A 25,715-nucleotide genomic window follows, 5' to 3' on the forward strand; every position below is an offset into this window, starting at 1 on the left:
CAAGACATAAAAGTCTCATGACTGTAAAGAACATGTAGAGGAGGCACAGTAAATCATCTTCTCTTTATAGCCTCATAATCTACTCGTACGGAAGCAAAAAAAAAGGCCACAATCATTTGAATTTTAAAAGCAACTGAATACATAACTGTAGAATTTATCCACTGCTGAACAATTACATTTCAGTCCCACTAAATATATAGAACTGAAGAATTGTCATTTGAAAACCATCAAACACAATTTCTGTGGTTTGAAGGTGATTTCTGTGGTTTTCTGCGTCACAGGCTTTTTTGTTGGGGTTTTATTTGTTGGGCTCAGTTCAAGCGTGTCGGGTTTCTCTCATCTGAACCTCTCCTCTGGAGTCTTGTTTCAGAACACTGGTCACTTAAAGGACCTGCATGTGGGATCTCCCCTCCCCGACGGTGCTGCCAAAAACATGAAATAACACGAAAGGCGCTCTCTGGAGTCAGAGTTTGTCCTCTCCAGGCTACTGTAGAAACATGCCAGTGCAACACGATGGACTTTCATGTGATCATACACCAGTGAAAACATGAATATTATCTTCCATATGTGCCAATAGATCCCCCAAATGCTACACACTGGATCTTTACATTTTCTATTTGGATTTGTGAACCCTTCAACCCCACCCTGTACTTTTCAAGGTACAATAAAGCTACAAACTCAGAGGTGTTTGATTCTTAGCATTAGATATTCAGTTGTGATGTAATGTCACAGCCTTCCTTTGCTTTCTGGTGCTGTTCTTCATAAGAATATTACATGATTGTGATATGAAGTTGTTCTGTACAGGAACTTTTTTTTAAGACAAGTTTATTAGTTACATTTTCTAAACTAAACATGTGAGCTAATGACTTCCATCGCATATAAATTAGATAGAAAGGAAAATAACAGATTTAATGGGCATATGGCACATAAGAGACACCGACCATGACGTGACCTGCTAATCATTTGCTGATGCCGATGTTCGTCGGCATACTTTGTGCTCCTGATAAACGGTTCTCCTGAGGTTTTTAGCTGCAAAAATGTGGAGTTTTTTCCAACGATCCTCGGCACCTCCCAGGCAGACAGGGCGCCTCTGCAAACAGCTTTTGATGTTAGCAGGGAGAGGATCATGTGGAAGAGGCACAGATGTGAGGTGCAGACAGTGCGTAGGAGAAATTTCTCAGTCGTTTTTCAGCTCTCGTGAACTATTTTTCATTTCCAACATCTTAAGCGAAAGACAAAGCAGATGACGGTGTTGATGAATGTCAGATGTGATGCAGTTATTGGTGGCATTTTTCCTTTTTTTTGTAACTGCGGGCAAAAGGTCATCAGCAAGGATGCGTGTTGCGTCCCGGACAGCTCGCACTCAGGACGAGTCACGTTGAATCACTGCTATCTCGTTCAGTAAGCCGCTGACTCATGTTGCTGGTGCGGTGAAGAGGTCAAGTATGAAACAGTGAATCAGCTGAATTCCGGCTCTGTGTCAGCCTCTACCTGCTCCCTCTGTCACGGTGACTGTGGTTTACAATGACTGTAGAGCTGGTTTGCGTAAGGAGGAGTATTTGCGTAGTCTATGAACTGATGCTTGACGTGCTTTTATTTCTGTTTGAGAAGTTTGGGATACTCCCCGCAGGTGTTGCATTACTAGGCTACGGATGGTTTAAAAAGACAGAGATGAAAAATGACTCACTGATTTGGATTTACTAAACATGAAAATGTCACGCAAGCAGGTGAGACTTTTTAAAGGAGACTTCAAGAGCTACAGTGCATGAAAAGCAGCTTTCACAGGCCTCTGGTAACTGCCCTCAGGCTCAGGGATGAAAAGTCACCTTATTGCCCTCTGCTGGTCACATTCAGTCCTGGGAGAAGAGGCCTGGCTGCACCAAATGGCAGAAAAGGACACTAGCACAAAAGATAACAACAATCACGATAATAATTGTGTCTACAAAGTTGGATCATTGTAGACTCAGCGCCAAACGAAGGCCTTTGTTGGCTGCTGAAAGAGAAAGAAAAACAGCACCTTGAAATGTGAGGTTTCAAAGCAACGCGAGACAAAGCAGATCTTCAAAGGGGCGAGGTCACCTGCGCTCAAACACTGCAGGTGCACCAGCCGAAATCACTGCAAAATTAGAGGTGGGGGGAAGTATGTGCATCCTTTAAAGCTGCTCTAATCAATGTTTTTATACCAATGATGGATCAAAGGTGTGGCACATACTAATAAACCCCACAGAGGATTATCACCTGACTGCTTGCTCATGAAGAGTTTACATTATTTTGTCCCACCCCAGTGTATATGACATAACATTGAATAGGGGCTGATTGTTCCATGTTCATAAAAAAACAATCTCCTTTCACAGCAGCTTGTAGCTGAGGCTCTAAGAGACTCTACTGCAGTGAAAGTAATTGCAGGTTGTAATATTATGTTCCTCTCATAACATTATACTGGTACCTATTCAAACCCATCATTCATTTTCATGCAATTAATTATTCCTGAAAAATTAATTTGCATTTAGCGCTGGGAAAATGAACGCTATTTTTTTATCATTAGTAATCTAGCAGCAGGGGCACTAATGGCTGCTTGGTCTGCCCGCTGGGGTCAGCTTTTACAGGACGTAAAATGTTCAAAGTGGGTCAGGCATCCATCAGTGCCCATTATTGGATCTAGACAGTCCTGAACGCACACTGGTTTTATTCAAATGTAGAAAAGGTCTCCTCTTCTTCAGTCTTCTGAGCATTTTGGAGACAGCAAAATTAATAAAAAGAAAGGTAAATGAAAGGGTGTCAGTCAAAGGGCTCCTTGCTAAACGAGCACGGTGTCGTTCAGTGTTAAAAACAGCTTTTTACAAGGGGAATCTGGGCCATGTTGTGGCCTTCATCAGAGGAAGCTCTGGGCCTGAGTGGGCGGTTGTAGAAACTGATCCCCCACCCGCGGGCGTCTCATCCTGTTTACTCCTGTTACGTCTCGTCGGCCTGTCTTGGCTCAAACCACAACTCTGTAAATAAAAAGATTAACTTCTGTCTCAAAGTGTAACTCTGGTGTCACATGAAGGATGATGAGGGTTTATGTAAATGCAACAAGGCCGACGTTAGACTACATTTCTTCTTTTGGCATCACTGCCGACGAAGAGAACAAGAGTGTGACATCTTCTAACATCCAGACATCTTTCAGGACAGGAATCAAGGCTACTTTCCCTTGTTTTCAGAAGAACCACTAGAGGTCATTATTGCAAAGAGCGCTGCAGAAATCAAAGCCACCTCTGGCATGCACTCAGTGATAATGTAGTGGAAATGGAAATTAGATGCTCTAATAGGGATGAAAATGAGTTTGCAGCAGTAATCAGCTCAGCCACATTTCTCCATCGCAGGGGAGAGTCAGGGCTTGTGTTTGAAGGAGCAGCTAAATGTTTGCTTTCCGTCACTGCCTCTCTTTCCCAAATCTTCAGCCGCTGCTCGGCAGGCAGGTCAGCGCTCTCCTCTCAACTCCCCAGGATAGCGCAGCGAGAGCATTTCATAAAGGAGAGGAGGAGAAAATCTTTCCCTTTTTTTTTTTTTTCCATTTCCTTGTATGAAGAGCAATGGTAACCATGGCAACCTGGCATTACACAGGACAGAGCCGAGGAGGTTGAAACTGAGCTCAGGTTGGAGGGGAGAGTTATCAATCACTTTGGCATCAGGACTGTCATACACACACAAACACACGCACCAACACACACACAAACACACACACACACACTCACACAAGGTCGCCTGCTCTTTCATCCTTCACATGACTTCACAGGCCAGGAATCATGACATTTTCCTTTTCATCAGAGAACAAAAGAAATCCACTTCAGTGGGCCAGAGTCCAGTGGTTAGATCTGAATGCATAAAATGCTCATGTTAAAAAGGTGGCGTAGCTTTCAAACCCACGGCCACGTACATTGCAGATTATGATTTGTCATCTTCACTCCCGTTATAAAATAAATACTATTGTGAGAACATGATTTCTCAGTATCTGCCCGTTTATGTGAATCTTTTCACGTTCTGGTGCGCAATAGAAAGACATGCTCTTTATTCTTTGTGCAATAATTGAAAAACTTGCTGAAGGAATTAAATTAATCTCTGTGGAGGTCTACAGGCTTACAATAAATTAGTAAAATAATGAAGAACTGCATGAATTAAGAGCAAAAACAAACCAAAAACCTGCAACAACAGGAGAACATTTCAGCATTACGATCCAGAACATCGAAACACTAGACGTAGTTCATGTTGCAAGGAGACCTATTATGACAATCATGTGATTTGTAGCCATTTGATTTGATGATAAAAAAACACACACTGTAGTTTCATGAGAACAAACTGTGTATATTTCAGAGAAGGCCGTTCAAACCTGAAATGTTTGATTTTCCAACCAACCGACAGACAAATATCAATCCAAGCTAATTTTCCTGACGCATTCTTCCACATCTTTAGGCTTATTTTCATGCATAACTGAATCTCAATGAACTGAGTGGACGCATATGAAAGAAAAACATTCATGCATATTTCAAATCAGCATGCATGCTTTGTATGCGACTGTTGATTTGTTTTGATTGAGTTTGTGAAGGGCCTCACTTCCTGCTCAGGTGCTGTCATCTGCTGAATCTCTAAGAGTGCAGGAAACCTGGAGGGACGTGGAGCCGCAGCTGTATTTAACCCTGTGAGGTTAAATAGTTCTCCCAGAGCGGCTGCACTGTTCCAGTTCTCCGCTCTCCTCGGCCGGTCCGGAGGAAGAGGCTCTTAATGCACTTTATAACGTGCTGCTCTCAGTGTGCAAAGTGCATCATTCTGTCCATACACCCTGCTCCCCATTTATATTCTTTGCCTGTTTTTTTCCTGTTCATTGTCAAGGGGGCACTGGAGCATATCCCAGCATGCTTTGGATTGAAGGTAGGGAGACAACTTGGACAGGCTGCCAGTCTATCACAAAGTCTCCAATCCGCTTTGAACTACGGGAGGAAACTTGCATGGAAAAAGTGGGAGATCATGCAAAGTGAACACAGAAAAGTCCAGAAACTGAACAAAAGTTGGAGGCAGTTCTGAGTAGAAGATGCAGAGATGAAGGTAGGCCAGGTGCAGGATAACAGATTCAACCAGCAAGTCCAATAAAGATTTGGAGGCTTTAATCCAGCCCAGCACGAGGATACACAGATGTCATTTGGACACAGAATAGCTTTAGATATGAGATACAACTGAGGCATAAAATCTAGGACTGATGCACGGCCAGATGTTAAGCAAAACAAATCCCAATTACCCCTCCCACCTCTGCTATAATTAAAAAAAAAAAAAAAAAGAATAACAACACACACCGCAGCCGGGGCAGGAACAAGCACTGGAACAAGAGATGAATCAGGGACAGATTATTCAGGACACAGTCACAGGGGATAAAGAGCTCCAGAGGAGAGCAAGGACTTGACCTTTTCTGCATATTCATGAAGAGAGAGATGAGAGAGATGTAAACCCTCTCTGAGATCGAAAACCTTTGTGGAGCCTAATAACCGAAGGCAGCTTAGATTCAGTGCAAAAAATAAATACATCTAGCAGGAGTAACGTGAGGATATCTTGGCCGTATGCCAGGCAGCGGGATCAATAGCCATTAACACCATCATGCATGCACTCCGAGGGATCTGTGGCCCTGCAGAGTATTTCATCATGATAGGAGGTGGAATGGAGCTTTAGTTACAGTCAGAGCATCCCTCTCCTCGCCGCTCAGGGCGATGCTTTCTGACTGACAATGTCATCAGTGTGCCGTGTATGTAAACACATCCAGCAGCCCGGAGAATCTAGGTCATTTTCTGGCTGGGATGAGATGAGAGGAGGAGCCGTCTGTGGAGGCTCACCGAGCCACAAATGTGCGCCGCGCTCGTGTGTCGAGAATCAGGCCGTAATCCGCGCGCACCTCTTTTATCTGCTCCATGAATCAAGTGAACGCGCCTCCAGTGGCGATGAAATCCACCGAGGAACACAGGTAGTGAAACAGGGAGTGAGGGGTTTGAGGGGGAACACATGTAATCTCTCGCTCCAGTTCTCTTTGGCACTTCAGCACTGAGGATACGTTGTTCATTAAAAAATCCAAGCCTTCAGTCTTCAGGACACACAAAGCTCTGCGTCATGTAATATTGACATTGGCTCGCACTAGCAGGAAACAATGCAACCGTGTGGCAGGAATCACACACAGGATCTGGACCATCATGTGCTGCATTACCACAGAGATTGTGGATGTGCCGAGGTTGATTTTATTCCCTTTTTTTTCTTTGAGTAATTTCAAATCTGTCCTTAAAGTGCTCTGCACAGTCAAAAAAAAAAAAAAAAAAAAGGATTTATTTTGAAGGGCATTAAAGTGTCAGTGCATGTAACTGAATGTCTTCTCTCAAATCAATTCAAAAATCAATTAACACTTTAAAATATGTGTGAACAGCAGAGTGCTTTTGTTAAAGTCAGACTGCACTCGATCTGGTTTGACGGCTGGAACAAAGCTCCCTCCGAGGCTGAGACAGCATGGATACAATCCTCCGTCATGGCAGAAGTAATTTTATATTGCAATAAGGTTATATGAGAGGATACAGCTTTAAAATAATAATAATAATAACAATAATAAGTTGAGAAACTGAATTAAAACCTGACAGTTGAGGTACTCCATCACATTGATGCAAAAAGAATTATATAGCGAAGAGACACCAGCAGGCTAACATCCTCACAATGATCATGCAAGCATATGGATGTCTGGCAGGTATAACCTTTACCTTATTCACCATCTTAGTTTAGCACGCTGGCATGCTAACATTAGCACAAAATACAAAGTGCAGATGAGGCTGATGGGAATGTTATACATTATAACAGGTACCATAAAGCAAAGTACTGAACAAAGACCAAAGTTTGACCTGATGATGCCGCTAGATGACATCAAAGTGTTGACAATTCATCCTCCGAGGACAATGAATTCACTACAAAACCATCCTGTAGTTGTCAGGATATTTCAGTCTTGACTGAGGAGGTGGACTGACAGTACAACCAACAGACTGACGCTGACTTTTCCTCCAGTCAAACCGCTTTCACGTCTAAAAATGCAGCATTTCTACAAAGCAGTCCTATACTGATTTGCAAAGCTAACTACAGTTGCTGAAGAGATAAATGCAACTAGGTTAACAGTGTGGCAAAATCTCTGATGGTTGGCGAATTGACATGATCTCATGGTATACGTATTGTATCCCTGAATCTAAAAGAGGAATTTTATCAAGCAGCACCTCAAGCAGTATACTCCCCCCCCCGCCCCAATTGCACACTAATAACAATCCATCATGGTGGAACAAGGTGAATGTAGTCACAAATTTTAGCAAATGTGAAATCCATCCATCCTCACCAATTCTCTAAATTTTCCAAATAACTTACACAGGGGCACCATATTTTCAGTCCTTTGCTGGTCTAACTGGAGCTGTTCTGTTTCGCCCTCTCATTCCATTTTTCCAGGCAGGGTCACTGTTGTGGTTGTGGGTTTGAGAGGTGATTTATCTGCAGGTCACAATCTTGTCTTTTCACCCTTACTGATACCTTCAGACCCTGATACAGAGGGCAGAAAGTTAACAATGTCTGATTTATTTTTTCAGTGAACTGTCCAGGGAGAGACGGCAGTAAATTCCTACCCTTTCACTATCCTACATACATGACAGATCATGTATGTCTTTGCCGGCAGCTGAGCCTGTTACATTTCTGCTCTTGTTTATTCAGTGACTTTCCACTAAGGGATTACAAACAGCCTATTTTTAAAATCGTAAGAATGATGCAAACGGTTCCATCAAAAGGACTTAACAATAAGCTGCTGCGGAAAATAAAGCTTTTGAAATTTCACAAAAAAAAGGTATTAACATAGCACTTCTCAAAAAAAAACTTGATAAAGCATCACAAATAACTGCAAAAAAATAACATCTGGACTGGCCATGAAAGAAGGAAAAGATAACATGCAGCAGTTAAATTTGGTAAAGAAAAAAGAAAATGCAACACAAAAGAGGTTCAAAAGCTAAAAGTCAATCTCTGAAAGGCTCCAAAAGAAAATGTCCAGGTCATAAATTAAGAATAGCCCGTTACAATGGCAGTCCTATAGCGGGGACAGAGAAGCAAGTGTTGTTGCTATGAACAACACAGGAACAGGCATTCAAATCTGAAATCAGAGGCACTGCTGCTGCGTCTCGTTAGTGGGGTATAATGAGAATATGATGAGGATTTAAAGCGCCAGACCAAACTCACCTGATGGTTACATAAACCTTTTGTTCCTGGTAACAGCACGAAGCAGACGTCTCGGACACCATATGCTGCCATTAAGGCTTTAATCGTCCAGGAGCAGGTGGGCAGATTGTGGGCGACATTACCGTCTGTCTTGAAGCCAGGCCAGGAGGAGAGGCGACAGCGGTGGAAGTGCCACTTTCCAGTTGACACTGGTCAGCAGCATAATGTTTATGCCGCTGGCAGGAAGTTTAATGCTTTAAAGGGTTAGTTGGGATTTTCAAAGTGGGGTTGTATGAGGTACTTCTATAGTCAGTGTACTGCCTACAGTAGATTGTCGGCAGGCTGCCAGACTGGAGAAACAGACCGGAGTACTGGCACAGAAGCTATGCAATGTTATGCTGTGCAAAAGGTCAGCAGCCAAACAGATTTGAGCCACCTTAAAAAAAATCAATATCAGTTTAAGCGAATGCTATATCAAAAACATTTTCACCACTGTACCTTGCCATACATCTATGCCCTCTTCAAAGCCACCAAACTCCCCTGACAAAAACAGTAATTTTACCTTGCAGAATACAGCAGTAGCTGATCTATAGCTGCTCTGATCGGTTAGGTTGTTTGTGTTATTGTGTGACTGGTGTTTTTAAGGGTTACGAACTAAGGTGTTAAAACACCAAAGTCACACAGTGACCCAAACTAAACAATCGAGCCACTGGCAGACCAGCAACCAGGGTTCTTAGAGGTAAAATTGCTGTTTCCGTCAAAGGAGTCTGATGGTTTTAAAGAAATCAATATGCTGTACTGTCGCCCTCCCCGAACTTGTGGCCTGTGGACTGCCATCTAATGTAGGTAAAACACTGACAAATGTCCTCATACAACCTGCTTCAAAAGATCCCAACTTACCCTTTAGTAAGTTTCTTCAGCTGACATGAGCACACAAACCAAGCCACTGCCCACCGAGGAGGCAAATATTCGACCACACAAAGTGGAGACTGAAATGCACCAGTGGTACAATGGCAAGCTCACAAGGTCACACCAGTTTAAGACTGAGCCAGAGGGCTTCACTCAAATAATCAATAATGACCGCCTACGGTGCGAGTATGTTCTGTGCAGTAAATCGAAACCAACCAGTCTGCTAACAAATTCATCACCACAAATACATTACAGTAAAAACACACTCTGTTCTTCGGAAAGAGTTAAGACGTTGAAGATGTTTCGTCCCGTCACTACAATCAAACTTCTGCTTATAACAGTCCTGAGGACTGGCCGGGGTCTGCTGTAGTCAGTAACGACGACAACATTTTAATTACTTTCAAAATCATGTTTATTAAATTTAGAAAACACCATTTTGTTAACAGTTTCATACCAATAGCAGGAAAGAACTGAAACTGTGAGAGAGAGACGTAGATGGGGCCTGGGCCAACCCCTGAGTTAAAAACCAGCTGTGTTTTGGAGCTCAACCGTCCCTACACGTCTGCTCTCTGGGGTCACCTGCATCTAACCTGGCATAGACTAGAAGAGAGAGTCAGTGTGGTAGTCAACATCTCAAGGTAGAACGCCTAAAGAAACGAGACATAAGAAAACTTTGTAGACATCAGGTAGAAAAGTTGATTTGCAAAGTCACTTTTCAAGTCAAGGTATTTCCTGCCAAAATATACCGAGTATGCAACATTAACATGTAATTAGGTTGCCAAACCGTATCGGTATGTAGGTTTAATCGATAAGGGAGGAGTTTCTGCACAGCTTTAGGGGAGGTGGAGTTGGGGGTACTTAGGGATGCAGTACAGATGTTGTCCAAAGAGGAAGTGCAAACAATGTCTATAAGGTGTGTTTGTTGAGGTGGGAGGGGGGTTTAGGTGGACGAGGGGTTACGGGGGTATGAGCGAAAAGGGGCTCCCCCCCTTTACTCATCAAGGTGCTGAGAGGGGCGACTCTCTGGAGGGCGAGCCCGAGATATCCTCAGGGGGAAAAACTGTGAGTGTGCAGGCTCGGATCCCGCCAAGCGACTCGGGTAAGTCAAACACTTTGTGCCATTCGTCCTTCTCGGGGTCGTACTTCTGTACTATTTCCACCATGCAGCGATTGTTCCACGAGTAGCCGCCCACCACATAGATCTTATTCTCAAACACGGCCACGCCCACGTCGCTCTGGCCTCGCAACATGGCAGCGATAGGTGTCCACAAGTCGAGGGCGGGGGAGTAGTATTCGCAGCTCAGCACGTCGTCGTAGTCGCTGGTGCCCCGGAAGTGATTGCCCCCGATCACGTAGAGACGGTCGCCCACTGTGCACATGCAGTGGAGGCCGCGCACTGTCGTCATGGGTGCTTTCTGAGTCCACTTATCTGCATCTGGGTCAAAGCACATCAGTTCCTTCTGAAAAGTGTCGTGAGTGATTCCCCCTGCAGCAGCAAGCAAAAGAGAGCACAAATTAGCCTTGTCACTGATCATTTGGGGGAGGAAAACAGCCTTGTGGGCTTGTCAATCACACTGATCTGTGACTCATTCCCCCGTGTCAACCTACATTTATCTGGGCCATGACCAGCCACAACACAGGGAACGGTCGCATATGCTTCAACATGAACCAGGATAAAGGCTGTGTATTTTAATTCTCACCTTTTCTCAATCCCTATTTCTCTAATCTCAACTCGAACTCAACAACCAGCACACAGGGGAAACCGTAATTCTACAAACTAGAGTGACATCGTTCTGCCTCTCTTCTACATAATGCTGATGATGAGCAGTCAGTACAAAGAGGAACGGTATTACAAAACGTTCATGCGGATATGCACAAACAGACTGTAGACGCCGGGACACAAAAAAGCTGAGGGAAAGTGGGGAGTGAAAAAAAAAAACAAAAAAAAAAAACAGGACATGTCTACAGGGAAGGCTTAAAATAAAGAGGAACACAATCCCAGCATGCATTTGGGTGGAAGCCAGCCCTCCCCTCCCCCCCCAGGCAGAGTGACTAGGAGCAAATGCAGTGAAGATTTGCAGAGCATGCCGAATAGAGGCAGAATCCCTCTTTTGCTGCTGCCCAGTGATCGTGTGCTTGCTTTATTGTTGAGGCCTAAGCTGTCTATTCATCTGCCATGACTCAGATCTGTGATGCTGCACCTCCTTAACTGATCAAACCCAAAGATAGCCTGACTATCCATTTTCTTTATCCAAGTAGTCCACAGGGCAAGTCTGTTATTAAAATCCTGACAAGGGAACAGCGGTGGAGTCGACGTAAGGTCCTTACTTTCCTCTCTAGAGGGCCGGCTGCTATTCTGATTCAGTTCAAGGGCTTTGGCCTTTCCCTGATACAATGATGTCTGATCAGTATCCCGGTATCCTAATGTCTAATCAGTGCTATTAGTGAGACACTGAGAGTGGACAAGGTTTTGCCAAATTGAGCCAGTCTCAGAGAGAGAGGTTTCTGCCCTTCCATAGACGGCACAGGACAGACTGGGGTATTGTTTGTATCGTCTGCTACATATGCCACATAAAAAATTCCCTGTTCAGCCATGTAGACACAAAACAGAGGCCGCTTGTAAAACCAGTGACCTGCTTGGTTGGTTGGTTGGTTGGTTGAGTCAAAGTAGGACCCAAAGAGAAGACGGAAAGTAGACATAGAGGTGAGACAGGGAAACGGGGCTCAGCATATTCCAAAAATACCCCATAATGATAAAGAGTGTCCAGAGTGGAGCCCCAGTACAAACATCAACTGCTAACGATCTGTGCTTGTTCAAACAAATCCCTCAAGGATGCACACGCAGACACGACCAAGCTACAGGGTGAGTTGATGCATTAAGGATGGCTCACAACATGTGAATAAATATTAACATACAGCCAGCGCTGTATTGATTATGAATGCAACTGAAATAACTTGCGGTCCTCTTTTCATTTTTCAGATCAAATTAAATATGTCAGTGCTTTTCATTTATTGTCTCCATTCAGGTAAGACACATTCAGTGTTTCTCCACCGACCGCATCCACCCTGTGGTTTGATGTTCCCTGCGGGAACATCAAGCAATGATAGCCAGTCATTCCCTCTCTATAGCGAGCATCAAATTGAAATTTCAGACCCCTATGAATCATCGTCATTCTGGGTCACCGCTGACAATGCTGAGTCACAGCGGTAATCTCCATGTCTATTAAAGTCAACACAATGCATTGTGTGATCGTTAGCAGAAAACAGTGCGCATGCCATTGATACTACATTTTTCACTCCAACGATCAAGTGGGGAGAATGCTTGCTGAGATTACAGATCACCACTCTTTTCTGCATTAAATAATCCAATTATGAACCACTGTTAGAAAGCCATTTCAACTAAAATCAAACACCTGCTATAAGACACCAGCTTCAGTCTATGTCTATTGAACCTGCGTTTCCATACTGGGTTGGCTTCTGTGATAGCCCTTACTCTGGTTGTGTAGCAGCCCTAACACTAATGAAACTTACTAAACCAGTACGTAGCTGGTTTCCTGGAGGAAAATTCAGGGCAAAAAAAACAAATTAAGTCCCATAAGAATGTTCATCCCGTCCACAAAGCTAACCTGCTAATTAACGCAGGAATGTCCACAAAACAGTCACATTTAGTTACTCCACTTCGCATGAGCTACTCACACACGTTTAATGATGTCTTTTACAAAAATGAATGTGAAGAAGGTATCAAGAAACGGTTAAAAAATTGTCAAAGTAAGTTTGAGATAATTTAGAAACAATGTCATCATTACATAGTTTGTCCACCAGGGAGCACCGACAGGTTGACTCCTCAACTGTAAAATGTCAGAATTTAAAAAACAGATAAACAAACAAACAAAAAAACCCACATAAATCTAAGGGTCAGGATATAATGACTACAAATCACTGCAAAATAATTTACAATAATCACAATAACTCTTCTACTGTCATGGCATCTGAAGTCATAACTCGCTCAGAGGGAACAGTGTCCTTGTTGTAGATGACTGAGTAAAGAACTAAAAAATGGTCCGAGATATAAGACCACCTTCGCGCAGATCTTAATTTCTCAGGTAAGACGGTGAACCGGAGGCAATGTGGCTCTGTGCTGGTTCAGTACTCATGCCTGAACTCTGCCACACCACTTGAGCTGTGACGGTCTGTGGGCTGAGTGCATTTGTCAGATTCATCCAGCTGACAGAATACCTTCAGACAGCACAGCAGCACAGCCGGAGAACGTGACCTGATCCGCTGTGACAGACGGACACAGAACTGCACTTCAGCATGGGTCACCTTGCACAGCAAGACTGTAACCCCCGAGACTGTGGGCGCTACAGCGGGGCCTCGGTACAACAAAATTCCTCTAATGGGTAATGCTCGTTTACCTGTACCTTCTGAATTTAAAATCACTACAGTCTATTACAGAAAGTTTTCATATGAGCCTTTACGCATGTTTCCCCAAACGGCTCGATCAGCTGTACCCTGCAACACCCACATTTCCCCCCCCCCACATGTAGTTTTAGCTGCTGCTGGTGCAAAGCATGACACTCTGTCACTGTGGTAGAGAAATTTACCAGGCTATTGGCCTGCTAATGAGTGCATCACTGAAACATGGAGCCAACACAAAAGGAGTCCATTAGATTATCAAAAAGGGTGAGCAATAAATACTCTGTGCTGCAGAGTACAGCCTGAGGCAAAAAGACTGAAAAACAGCTGGCTACTGGCAGATTAGCGCGGTCCCTGACTATAACGTTATTCATCATTTCAGTTTATTTATTTTAAAAAAGTGAAAATTTGTCTTTCATCTTCACTTCACAGTAATATTTGGCTTGTCAAATCATGTGATCTGTGTGGTCTGACAAACGCCCCAGTTCTTTCGCTTGCCAAGTGAAATACTAACTAATTAATAAGGTTATGAAAGTTTTGCTTTTTGCTTATATAAACAATGACAGTAATCATGTATGAAGTTCGTTAAAAGTTTCAGGCCTGTGCAAGTCAGAGTTCATTAACATGAAATCAGCTTTAAGGGGCTACATGCACGGTTAACTTTTTCACATGCATGCACACAAAGACAGTTCTGGCAGAACTCTTAACAAGTTAGAAATCATAAAAATGTTAACAGACACTAAAAAAGCAAAACAAACAAACAAAAAAAGCAAATGCATGTCGTGTCACTTGTGAAATTTCCAGTGTGCAACTGAGAAATATAAAGCTAACTGGACCTGATGCGGTAGGTAATGTGTTGTGTATAGAAGTGCATAAGAGTTGCAGGAATAATGAGATCTGTGGATGATAAAATCAAATTAACTGGCTGTGTGCACAGTAATCAAAATCAGGGAGTGTATCTAATAAAACACTGTGCATGCTGGTCAGCACCTTCCATTGTAAATAAGATTAATACTACTGCTACTAAAGAGGGTTTTAATGTATTATTTTCATTTGTCAAAACCTCCCAGTTTGCAGGTACAGGATGTGACTGCAAAGATGTTAATGTTATTCATGTTAATGTATATTCATTCTCAATGGCTGCAGAGAGGAAATCTTTCCCCATTATTAATATACTGTGCCACTTCTTTAAAAAGACACACAAATGCAGTGGTTTAAAGTCTGACTTTGCTGCTTGTAACCGTTTTCTACTCAAGCAGATGGTGTTTATTCTTTTGGAGTTGTGTGTTCACAGATTTTCACTGATCAAGTGGTTGAATTTCTACAATTGATCCAATGGATGATGACACCATTTGAAATATCTGCAAAACAGGTGCAACTGGTGCAGCTTATTTCTTGGAACCTATGTACTGTACATGCATTTGGAGATAACTCGTCATGAACACGAACTGTTTTTCAGTTATGATAATCAGGGTATGGATGATAAACTGTCACGATAGAGAAAAAAAAAAAACAATCCGCATTGCTGGAAATCTCCAGTGATTTCTTCCTGTTTTCTGAACACTGTTTATGTTCATGTGTTGTAGGACGATGACAGTACCCACGGCCAGGAGGGATTAACACTGGCTCTTCAGTGTTACACCTCCTACACAGACTTCAGTCCTCTACTTTGCTCCATCCTTCCCAATTTCCCTTCCACCCCTCCCTTCCCCTTCCTTTGTAGCACCGCTCTGGATTAGTCACACTGAGAAACTAGGGCTCATCTCCATAACGCAGGATTTGTTTTCAATCCTATGAAGTGAACAAGTATCGAGGTGACACCTCAAGAGCAAGTAGTAACTGCCTAAAGGCCCAATCGGAGTGGCCAGCATCTGCAATAAGTACTAAACCCTCGCAGACTTTAACCTTACCTGCGTGCTCAGCTTAGATGAAAGACACTTTGTATGTGATGTAGCAAGTTCAAAACATACAAAGCATTAGCATTAGCATACAGTGAGACATCTTATTATAATGACTCACTCAAATCTCCCAAAAAACACAATATACTGGATGTAGTATTTGTCAAAATCTGAAAACCAAATTCATGGTGAAGCCATTTTGAAGAATACTCAATTCACTACTGTGATCCCACTCCCCCTGCAGCCCTCCGATGCATGTGTCAATCAAAAGCCGAATCTTGAAAAATAATTCCAGCATGAATGTTTCTGTCGAACGTGAACAAAAGCCACACGGCCCTCTCTCCCTGACTCACGCAGCGGAGTTTGGGGGAAAGGTATCAGATGAGGTAATCACAGGATGGATTTTATGGCCTGAATATAATAAGATGGATTCAGCCATTAAATATTTAGGAAGAAAACAAAAAGATCTAATTAGAAATCACAATGCACTGAAATTCATTTCAAGTGTGTGACTGCAAGACATGAAATCTATTTTTAAACTCACCACACAACATTACATATCCTTCTATGTCTGGGCTCATTAATGAACTTACTTAAGCTCCCTGGAGCCACTTACCTGAAATATACATATAACCGCCGTACACCGTCCCAGCATGGCCATAATGTGGCTCATTCATTTTGGCAACATACGTCCATTCATTTGTCCTTGGGTTGTAGCACTCCACAGTAGCTTGAAGAAAAAGACGAAAGGGGAAAAAAGAAAAAAGAGCGAATTAGTAGAAAGTAGGTCAAGATATAACTAAGGAGGACAAACAGCAGCAAATGAGGCCTTGGAGGGTCTCAGCGTGGGAGCTAAAACACGGATTTAAATACAGAGTACACATCCCCATAACCCCACCAGCACTCAATGCTCTAACTGCACAGGAAATAAGGAGATTGCAAGATCCTTTATCTTAAGGCCCCTGAGGATGGTTCCACAAAATCTGCTTGAACACGGAATAGGGACAGTGGGTGAGTGATTGGTGGCTGAGCGACCCCTTAAGAAGCAGCCAGGGTCCATCAACTTGTGGGCTCATGCTGTACTTGGAAAAGGGTTGTGATTGGGCGAAGAGAGTGTTGGACAACCGGCAGGAGTGATGTAGATGTGTGCATCAAGGGATCTTCACCATGAAAATGTTAGCTTTGATGGAGTGTTTTAATTCACTGTTACAGCAAGAGTGTGATTTGCACTTGTTGTATGTGATGTAGCAAGTTCAAAACATACAAAGCATTAGCATTAGCATACAGTGAGACATCTTATTATAATGACTCACTGAAATCTCCCAAAAAACAGAATATACTGGATGTAGTATTTGTCAAAAAGGAGTGATGTAGATGTGTGCATCAAGGGATCTTCACCATGAAAATATTAGCTTTGATGGAGTGTTTTAATTCACTATTACAGCAAGAGTGTGATTTGCACTTGTTTGAACCTTTGTATCAAACATTGAGTGCACATTTTACCAGAGCATCATGGGCCATAGAAAAGTTATCTGTCCAGCTGAGCCTCATCTGCATTTACCAGGATAAAGAGGTACTGTATTTTTGTGTGTCACAAACTGGGGTGGACATATTGCACAAAATATTTTGTTTTCACACAGTGCAGCTGATGGAAAAAGAAGTTGGTGGACTGATTACAGTGGTCAAAGTGTAAACCGTACACCTTTTAAAGCTTTAGTTAAATCAATGGTTAAATCATTGGCTTTAAAATCATACTGGCTCTAAAATACAGCAGTAAGATCAGGACCACAACTCTGAGACAGCTGGGAAATCTCAGTGGGGAAAATGAGTGGATACCTTACTCTGCTTGCTCAACAATCATCAGCAAAGTGACCTTGAGCAGTGCATAAAATCTTGCAGCCGCTCAGTGGAAGTAATACAGACATATTAGAAGACAACAGATGAACTGAGCAAATCTAAAACACATGCCATTAAACTGAATGCAGAGCAGGTTGGACCTGAAAAAGGCATCAATATTAAAAAAAATCTTTTCATTAACAAATGATGAACTGACATGTGCATAAACTCTGAATGTTGCTGATTAACCTACAGAGAGTAAAGTCCAATACCTTCAGGAATTTCATTTACAGGTGCGCTCATTTAAATAGAAAAATCAGATCAGATTTTTCTATGATCATCTTAAAAAGGTCACATTCCTAATTAGCATTAATTTCTCTACCTGAAGGTTGTTCACCATATTTTAATAGTACACTCCATGGGTCAAGCTCGGAGCTGGTGACATCTGCTGATAATTACTATGTAGTATACTTCTGACCTAGAGCAGTGGTTCCCTACATGGGGGGTCAGGAGGACCCCATACTGAGATCTAACTCTAAATGATCTGTGGATTGGGATTGGTCCCAGTAATCTTAGCAGAGCAACAGGATGGGAAAGAAGAATAACATTCTGCAACACAAATCCCTGCTCTTTTTTTTTTCACATTTTAACACTACATTCTTGCCTCTGTAGTGCAGGTTATAAAAAGAGCCTATTAAAGCCTAAAAGACCATTACAAGCAAGTACAAATATTTCATCTTTTGTTCCAGAATACCATTTACATAATAAACAATCTAAAATAACTGTAAAAGGATTGTGGGTGAATCTTTACTTTTTAAAAAGAGCTGAGTCAAAGAGAGATTTGTCTGACAAACCTATATCAAAGACAATACTAACTAGCCCAGGCCCAGATCTAAAGATATCATAAGTTATCATAATCATCAGCTTTCTCCAAAATATATTTTTTTCTCATTTCAAAAGAACAAAACCAAGCCTATTGAGAAGTGGAGTCTGACTACATAACCAGAAAAAAACACAAAAACAAAAAAAAGTACAGAAGTCATGATTGAAAGCTTCCTCCTGTAAATATCCGTGTTGACGTTGTTTAGCGTTTCATTTATAATTTGGGCATTTCAGACGTAACAATAAAACCACACCCATATGACCTACCCAGAGTAAACAAATATAATAATGCAGGGGCTGGGCACATCAAGGCTAAACCACATGCAATGAAAGAGCAGTGGAACGTGAAGCAGAAAAGGCAGTTGTGTAGATGGGCAGTGAACCGAGGCCGTGTTCTTTGGTCTAATTATAACCCAGAAGAGAAGACTGCTCACACAGTGGCCTCTCTCTGTCTGCTGCAGTTACAGAGCTGAATTTAAGTATTGGGTGGCACCTCTCTGTGGTCCACAGCAGAGATTCCAGATTGGTTGCTCAGCATCAACAAGCAAACTACAACGAATGGATATAAATATCCGTTCATTGAAATGTTTCTACCAGAGGAGTGAACAAATAATGTTAAATGAAGAAAAGCATCAGATTATGGACTAAAGATTATATGACGCCATCGCTTTATAATCACTGAAAATTCCACTGAAAAAAATTATTCAACCTTTCACTTGATCCTCTCTTCCAGTTCAGTTCCTGTACCAGCCTCAGCTGAGTTTCAGTACCTCTCAGTAAATGTTTCAACTCAACAGGAAAACTTAAGGGTGTATGTTGTGTCTTTGTTGTGTTGGATTGTACTAAATCATGAGGTGAAAAAAATTACCAAAACTTACAACAAAATGAAACCAAAAACAACTCCTCACCAAAATACAGCCTGACAAAAGAATGGCAAACATTACAAAGGATCCTGCATGTGCTGAAGTGTCTCCATGTTGGATTACATTAGATCATAAAGGTGTTGTTTATAATGGGCACATCCTCTAAATTCAATTAAATTACACAGAGATTATGCACGCGACATGTTGAAACAGCAAATGATGTGTTGGCACAACACTCGATTAACAGCGTCAGTATGCTTGCAGCCTTATTAAACTGCACATTCTTTCTCCTACTGCTCCTTGATATTTAAGTGTATAATCTCATACAATATTAATTAAAAGGCTTCTGTTGTTGCTTAGAAAGGAAAGATAAAACAAGTGGGGAAATAAACTCACCGAGCTCCCCGGCAGCATTCCTTCCACCGACAGCATAGAGGTGTCCCTTGAGTGCACTGAGGTGGAAGAAGGTACGTTTCTCATTAAGGCATGCCACCTGCATCCACTTGTTGTAGCGAGGGTCGTACCGGAACACGGTGTCCACCGCTGTCTTGCCTTTGGTGTCGTAATTGCTTTGGCCACCCACCACGTAGAGAAAGTTGCCGATGACTGCAATGCCGTGTTGGTAGCGGGGTGCATCCATAGGTGCCAGCGCCTTCCACTCATGAGCCTTCTCATCAAAGAGACGCAGCTCCTTACTTACAACTAGCTGCTGGCGCAGAACACCACCCAGGGTGACCAGGTGGGCACTGTCTGAGCGGATGGCTGTCCGTTCTGACTGCATAACTGGTTGCATGTAGGGCATCATTTGGTAGTTGCTAGCCTCCAGGAGAAGGTTGACACAGGTGTTGTCCGTGCGCATAAAGTCCACTGTCTGCACGTGATTGATGAGCTCCTGTGGGTTCATGAGGGGAAAGCGGATGTTCTTCATGAGCTTTGGGGCATAGTCCATACGACCGTCTTCGTAGCGTAGCCAGCGGCAAGCCGCCTTGAACAGGTCCAACTCAGTGCAGTGTTTCAAGCTGTTGCTGGACAGTACAAAAGCCAACCGTTCAAATGGTAGCTTGACAAACTCTCCCGTGCCCAGCAGCGAGGGGAAGTTCTTCAGGATGAAATTGTTGACATATTTATCCACCTCTGTGAGGTTATACGTGTTGGCAATGCGCCCCACCTCTACACAGTTGTCAAGAGAAACCTGAAGGCAGGACGAAATCAAAGTCTTACAAAACTGCAAGACAGACAACACATCTGAGGACAGGAATGACTGGATCCTCTCAACTTGTACAGAGAAATTCACCTCCTTACACACAATAATTTCTAATTATAAAATATCAGTGATCTAGTATTGAAGGATGCTGCAATTAGAGGCAAATTAACATACAGTCTACATCTACTACACAGAGCATAAGTAGCGTGCAAGAGTATCTGCAGCTTTTCTGTTTTATGTCACTGTAAACTTCAGTTTAGTTATTATTGTTTTTTAGTTTGTCAACTATTGGCAAGATAAATCTGGAATTTTAAGATGTCAATATGGGCTCTAGGAATTATTCATGAAAGAAAATCATTAATTAATCAATAAAGAAAGCAATTATTAATTGCAGCCCTAATTTGCATCCAAAAATTAGTTTGTGACATTTTAGCAGCCTATATACACACACACCAAAGTGCATTCAATGATATGGCTGATTCTGTGCACTTTATCTACACTTTTTCCACAGAAAATGAAATGTTTATACCCACTGACAGTTGATGTTTTCTATTAGAGCATGTTTGACATTTTTACATGGTGCCCCTCTTACCAAGCAGATTCCTTATGTTAAGCAAAAAGAGCGACTATGCAACCAAGTCCAAAATACCATCAAAGATTATTTCTTCTGACTGACGGTTTCTACTTAATAGTAAGAATAGTAAATAGCACACACAAAGCCTTTCTTGAAATGTGATTTTATGTATGTGCTTGCCTCCTCCTCTAACCCAAAGGCACTCTTGCAGGACTTCCAGAGAGGTTTAAAAGCCAAAATATTTTAGGAAAGAAATTGTTAAAGTAAACCACAGTTTCTATTTGTAATTATCTTTAAAATACTACTACTGCTACTACTGCTACTACTACTACTACTACAAATAATAATAATAATAATAATAATAATAATAATATCCAGTTATTTCAGACAATGAACAGAAAATTTACAACTGGTGAAGACTAGCAGGAAGCTGTGTACTGTACAGTGGACAGTGTATAGCTGGTGTGCTTCCTTACCCCAGATATAAGAAAAACCTTGCAGAAGTCCAGCACAGGAAGGATTTGTAAGAAGCTGGCTGCCTCAAGTGTGTCTTGCAGATTCTCCATGTTGAGTGACAACTTGGCTGTGTAGATAAAGTCAATGATTTTCTTCAGGCCTATTCGGTTGACTCCGTGAAGCTTGATGCACATTAAATCCTGTTCTTTCATTCCACCTGCATCAGGAGAGAGTTAGGGATAAAGAAACAGTAGGTGCTTACACGTGGTTTAACTGATACGTAATCTCATTTGACTGACAGGTCTGTGAGCAGCCATATCTATTTGATTTTCTTAAAAGAACTTGGAAGAATAAAGCTTACATAACAGAACAAATTTAAAGGTGAAAATAAAAAATGCATTCTTTCATTTAGATGCATACGGCTTGTTGTGTAAATGTCAAATAATTGTTTCGACTGTCAAAGGACTTATGTTCAGAGAAAGGATTGAAGGTCTTAGGCAGAATCCCATTGCTCAGCATCTACGCTCACACAGCGCCCTTAACACTAATGAGCTATCCCACACTCTAAGTCCAGTTTCCCCTTACTCCTACTTTAATAAGCTCTTCTGTTTTCATTGCAGCACCTTATTCATCTTAATCAGAAACTTTAAATGACAAATCTCCAAACTCACTTCTACTATCATGATGTGAGACCTAAAGTAACCCCGCCAATGGTTCCAAAATTTAAATTCCTTTCACTGCTCCTTATGTACAATGTAATGCAAACAAATAGGGTGGCAAATTACTGATTAAAGCTCTAGTCATGAAAAATAAACACCTTAATTGAAGCAGGATACAGCTTAAACAGCTCCAATCAAAGCAGTGAGGTCATTTTTAATAATCATCAGTTTTCCTTGGGTTTAACTTAAAAAAGCTGCATCAAACCTGGTGCATTACAACTGTCTTCTCGGCTGAATTACCGTTTGCATGCCAAAATGTGCCATGTGTCTAAAAAAAGGTAGAGTTTATCTGCTATTTCTGAAAATATCCTTCAAACACTGCAGGTCTTTAAACGTAGTCAAGGTTCTTCTCTTCCTCTGTATGCAGTGCAGCAAGGAGAAGAAAACAAGCTAATAAACCACATTTACAATCATTACAAGTACAAAGGACCATGAACATGAATGCATAACAATGATAAGGTCAGTTTTATAACATGGAACATTTTATGAATATACACACATTACTGAAAGGATGTGGGTAGAAGGTCAATTTGAGTAGTTTCTTAAAAGGCAAAAGGACAGGGACATGACAGCGAAATGTTCATGAATAGAAAAAATGCTTTACTAGAGAATACAGTGCAAGAGGGAAGGAGATATAAAGTGATCAATGCATGCATCATAGCAACAAGAAAGCACAAAAAAAGGAAAGTCTAATGCACTCTTGAGCAGATGTTTCTGGTCAGACTTTATAGACTCACCTGTGAACATGGCTTTGAAATAGTCGGAGGAGGAGGCCATCATGGCACGGTGCACAGGGAAAGCTTCATCACCGTCCCCAGCCACCAGTGTGACGTCACATAATAAACCTTCTATCCTCAGCTGGTCAAATCCCTAACAGAGGAGGATAACGGCGAGAGACACATGTTATTGAGACCTGACCTATGCTGTGGTTTTACTCCAGAGAAGTCGTCCTATACTCGGTCCAGGCCAGACTAAGAAGACCAGGTGATGACACGAACAAATCTGTCTCAGCCTAGCTGTATTTGAGCCTAGCTGTATATCCTGTCCCATCACAAACTTGAACTTCAATGTTTCAGTAAGGATCAATCAAAATATGTTTAACCACGGCCTGTCAGATGTGAGCTCGCAGACCCAAAATGTTTGTGACGGCACTTATTGTCTGCTTGGGCTGTCTCACTGATGGTGCTTGTATTCTTCACACTCTTGCTCACAACTGGTTCAGAATTATATGTTTGGAGCTACAGCTACAGCATATTGTCCCCTTGTAGGCATAACAACATAATAGGGACTTGTACAGCGTGGAGGCATTAGCTGCAGTATTTCAGACTCACAGTTGAATTCACTGCTTTTTTTTTTTTAGTCTCTTTGGGGAAATTGTTTCCTTTTAAAACAAATAATCCCATCTTCATCCACACACAGTCAGGTTTTCTTTCCCCTCAAACATTCTGCACTCATACCATAATCTTTATACATGTGCTCACATATCTGCACACTTGATTTCATTGACTACCACATTACCAGTCAATGTGAAAAACGATAAATGTATCCTTCATCACTAAACACCTGGAATGATCAATGGGTGAGTTTTTGGTGAGTTGCTCCTAAATGCACCAATTGCGACGACTGAGTCTGCTAACTAACAGTAGCTACAGAACGCAAGATCAGGTGGCCTCGAAAAAATCATTATCATTCCCTTACTGTGCTCTGACACCAAAAGATTAATGTGCTGCAAAAGCAGCCAACAGCCATTCATTTTCAATGAGAGCTGGCGACGAAGGGCAGCCATTGCTGTGGCAGCAGCAAAAAGCGCAATACCAACACCCACTCCAACAACTTAAGGTTGATCTTAACTTTCTGCAAATCAGTGGTGACATGCAAAAGCAGCCACTGAGCGCAGACTGGAAATATATGCTGTAACACAGTGTCTTGTAGCGAAAGCTTAATAATTCCTGATGCTGATCCTGACTTTCTTTTAATATATCTATTTTATATATTGCAGAACACAAAATATTTTTTCATTGATTATAATTATTAAGTGTTTCAGTTCCTGCCTCTCCTTAATGGTGTATTTTCGATTTGGGGTATTCTTGTTCTTTTTGTGAGATGATGAGACAAATTGCGGCTACACTTCAAGGAGAGGCTAGTTCGTTCTGTATCAATATGATGCTATGTGCTGTTCGAGAAGAAAGTAGGTCACTTCAACAACTTCTATCAAAGCCTTTCTGTTACAATCTCGATCAGCAGCGTTTCATAATATTCTTGTTGTGCTCACTTTTCATATCAACTTATGCAGAAACCAAATCCGAAATGCCTTTTGTCAATCACTGGAACATTATGTGAGCAATTAAGTTGAATCCAGTAATTCCTTTCGACAAAGTTTTGATCTTGAAGTGTGGCGGGCTCTTAAACTGCAAAGAAATTCAATAAGGAGAAATTTTCCAGTATGTCGTCTTGTAGTAGGCAAAGATTAACTTGGATGGAGCTTTATCTCATTTCAACAGTGATAAGAAATCTGAATCACTGTCTTGCCAGCCTGCAATCAGCACTATTTCATGGACAGAGCTATACAGCGTACATATTTACAGCATCTCTAAAAGGAACAGTAAGGACAAATGAAAAAAATATTATGAGACGATATCTGAATCGCCATTCACTCCTTCGTAAGACATTGCTGCTATGTGTCTTAACCCTCACCTGAAGAACCACTGAGCTGTGTGCGTTGCTTGTGAAAAATCGAGTGTTTCCTGTCTTTGATGCCTGAAGATGAGCAGAGATGCCCATATCACCATAGCCCAGAGCAACTTTCATGTGAGCGTCGTCGTCCTCCACGAGGGATCTATTAGGAAAGAAGGAAAGAAGTTTTTACTTCAAAAAGGGTAGCAAAAACACGTGTTTCTATCTAATTTTAGCTTATGGAAAGTAGGACAGAAAAGTTTTCAAAGTGACAGTACTTTAGGACATACATATTGGGTGGTGGTAGCCTAATTGTTGGACAAATTGCCATCTAAAGTTGCTGGTATGCGAGCCTGGAACAGCTGGGAAAATTGTGGCAAGGGAAGAGACAACAGCATATTCCACCCTTCCCAACATGCCTTAAGGCAAGAAACTGAACTCTGCTGCTCTACTACGGTTACTTGGTGGTCTTAAATATAATAAGCTGCTTCCAGATTTGATTTCGTGTGCTGCTGTAAAAGGTCCATCTGCTTGTTAAAAAAAAACAACAAAACACAGATAACACCTTAGCAATTCTGTGAGGTATTTGTATTAAGTAATACCTTGGAAACCAGAGCTCAGGATAGATTAGGTAACATTAGCTGTCACACATTTTTCTCCATAACATCAGTAATTAATATGAGTCTTATCTATGCTCATTCAGAAGTCAAATGTCTTGGCTGCATATTATGAAATACCCAACGCTAACTTTCAATAAAACTACAGTCACTGCTTTATATCAGCAGTTACATTGTGCCAATATGCAAGAGTGTGCAACAAATTCTAAGCTAATGAAGAAGGAACAGACAAACTTTAACGTGTTTCCAAAACACTGAAAGTGTGTTGCAACAGTGCCAGCGGGGGCTATGGATGGTGATGTTAGTTGGTCAGCCAGTCTGTTCAAAGAACAGTTTGGTCCAAAGGAAGATTATTTCACCAACTGGCCAGAGTGTTGTGAAATCTAGCATGAATATTCATGCGCGTCTGATGATGAAGATGACCGTTCCCAAT

The 25,715-nt window shown here is 41.8% G+C and overlaps 1 protein-coding gene across 3 annotated transcripts in view; it reads right to left on the minus strand.

Annotated features, from left to right (window-relative positions):
• Nucleotides 1–9,550: 9,550 nt before the first annotated feature.
• The window catches only part of klhl13 (kelch-like family member 13), a 38,422-nt gene continuing 22,257 nt past the window's right edge, over nt 9,551–25,715 (minus strand). For all 3 annotated transcript variants that reach the window (XM_041952172.1, XM_041952171.1, XM_041952173.1), the window contains 6 exons: nt 24,687–24,828; nt 22,730–22,862; nt 21,294–21,490; nt 19,436–20,231; nt 16,075–16,188; nt 9,551–10,630 (listed from right to left, as the gene is read on the minus strand). In XM_041952172.1, the coding sequence (XP_041808106.1) occupies nt 10,143–10,630; nt 16,075–16,188; nt 19,436–20,231; nt 21,294–21,490; nt 22,730–22,862; nt 24,687–24,828 (1,870 nt within the window). In that variant the 3' untranslated portion in view covers nt 9,551–10,142. The remainder of the gene's footprint in view (nt 10,631–16,074; nt 16,189–19,435; nt 20,232–21,293; nt 21,491–22,729; nt 22,863–24,686; nt 24,829–25,715) is intronic.

Source organism: Chelmon rostratus, chromosome 14, assembly GCF_017976325.1.
Source record: "Chelmon rostratus isolate fCheRos1 chromosome 14, fCheRos1.pri, whole genome shotgun sequence".
NCBI lineage: Eukaryota > Metazoa > Chordata > Actinopteri > Chaetodontiformes > Chaetodontidae > Chelmon > Chelmon rostratus.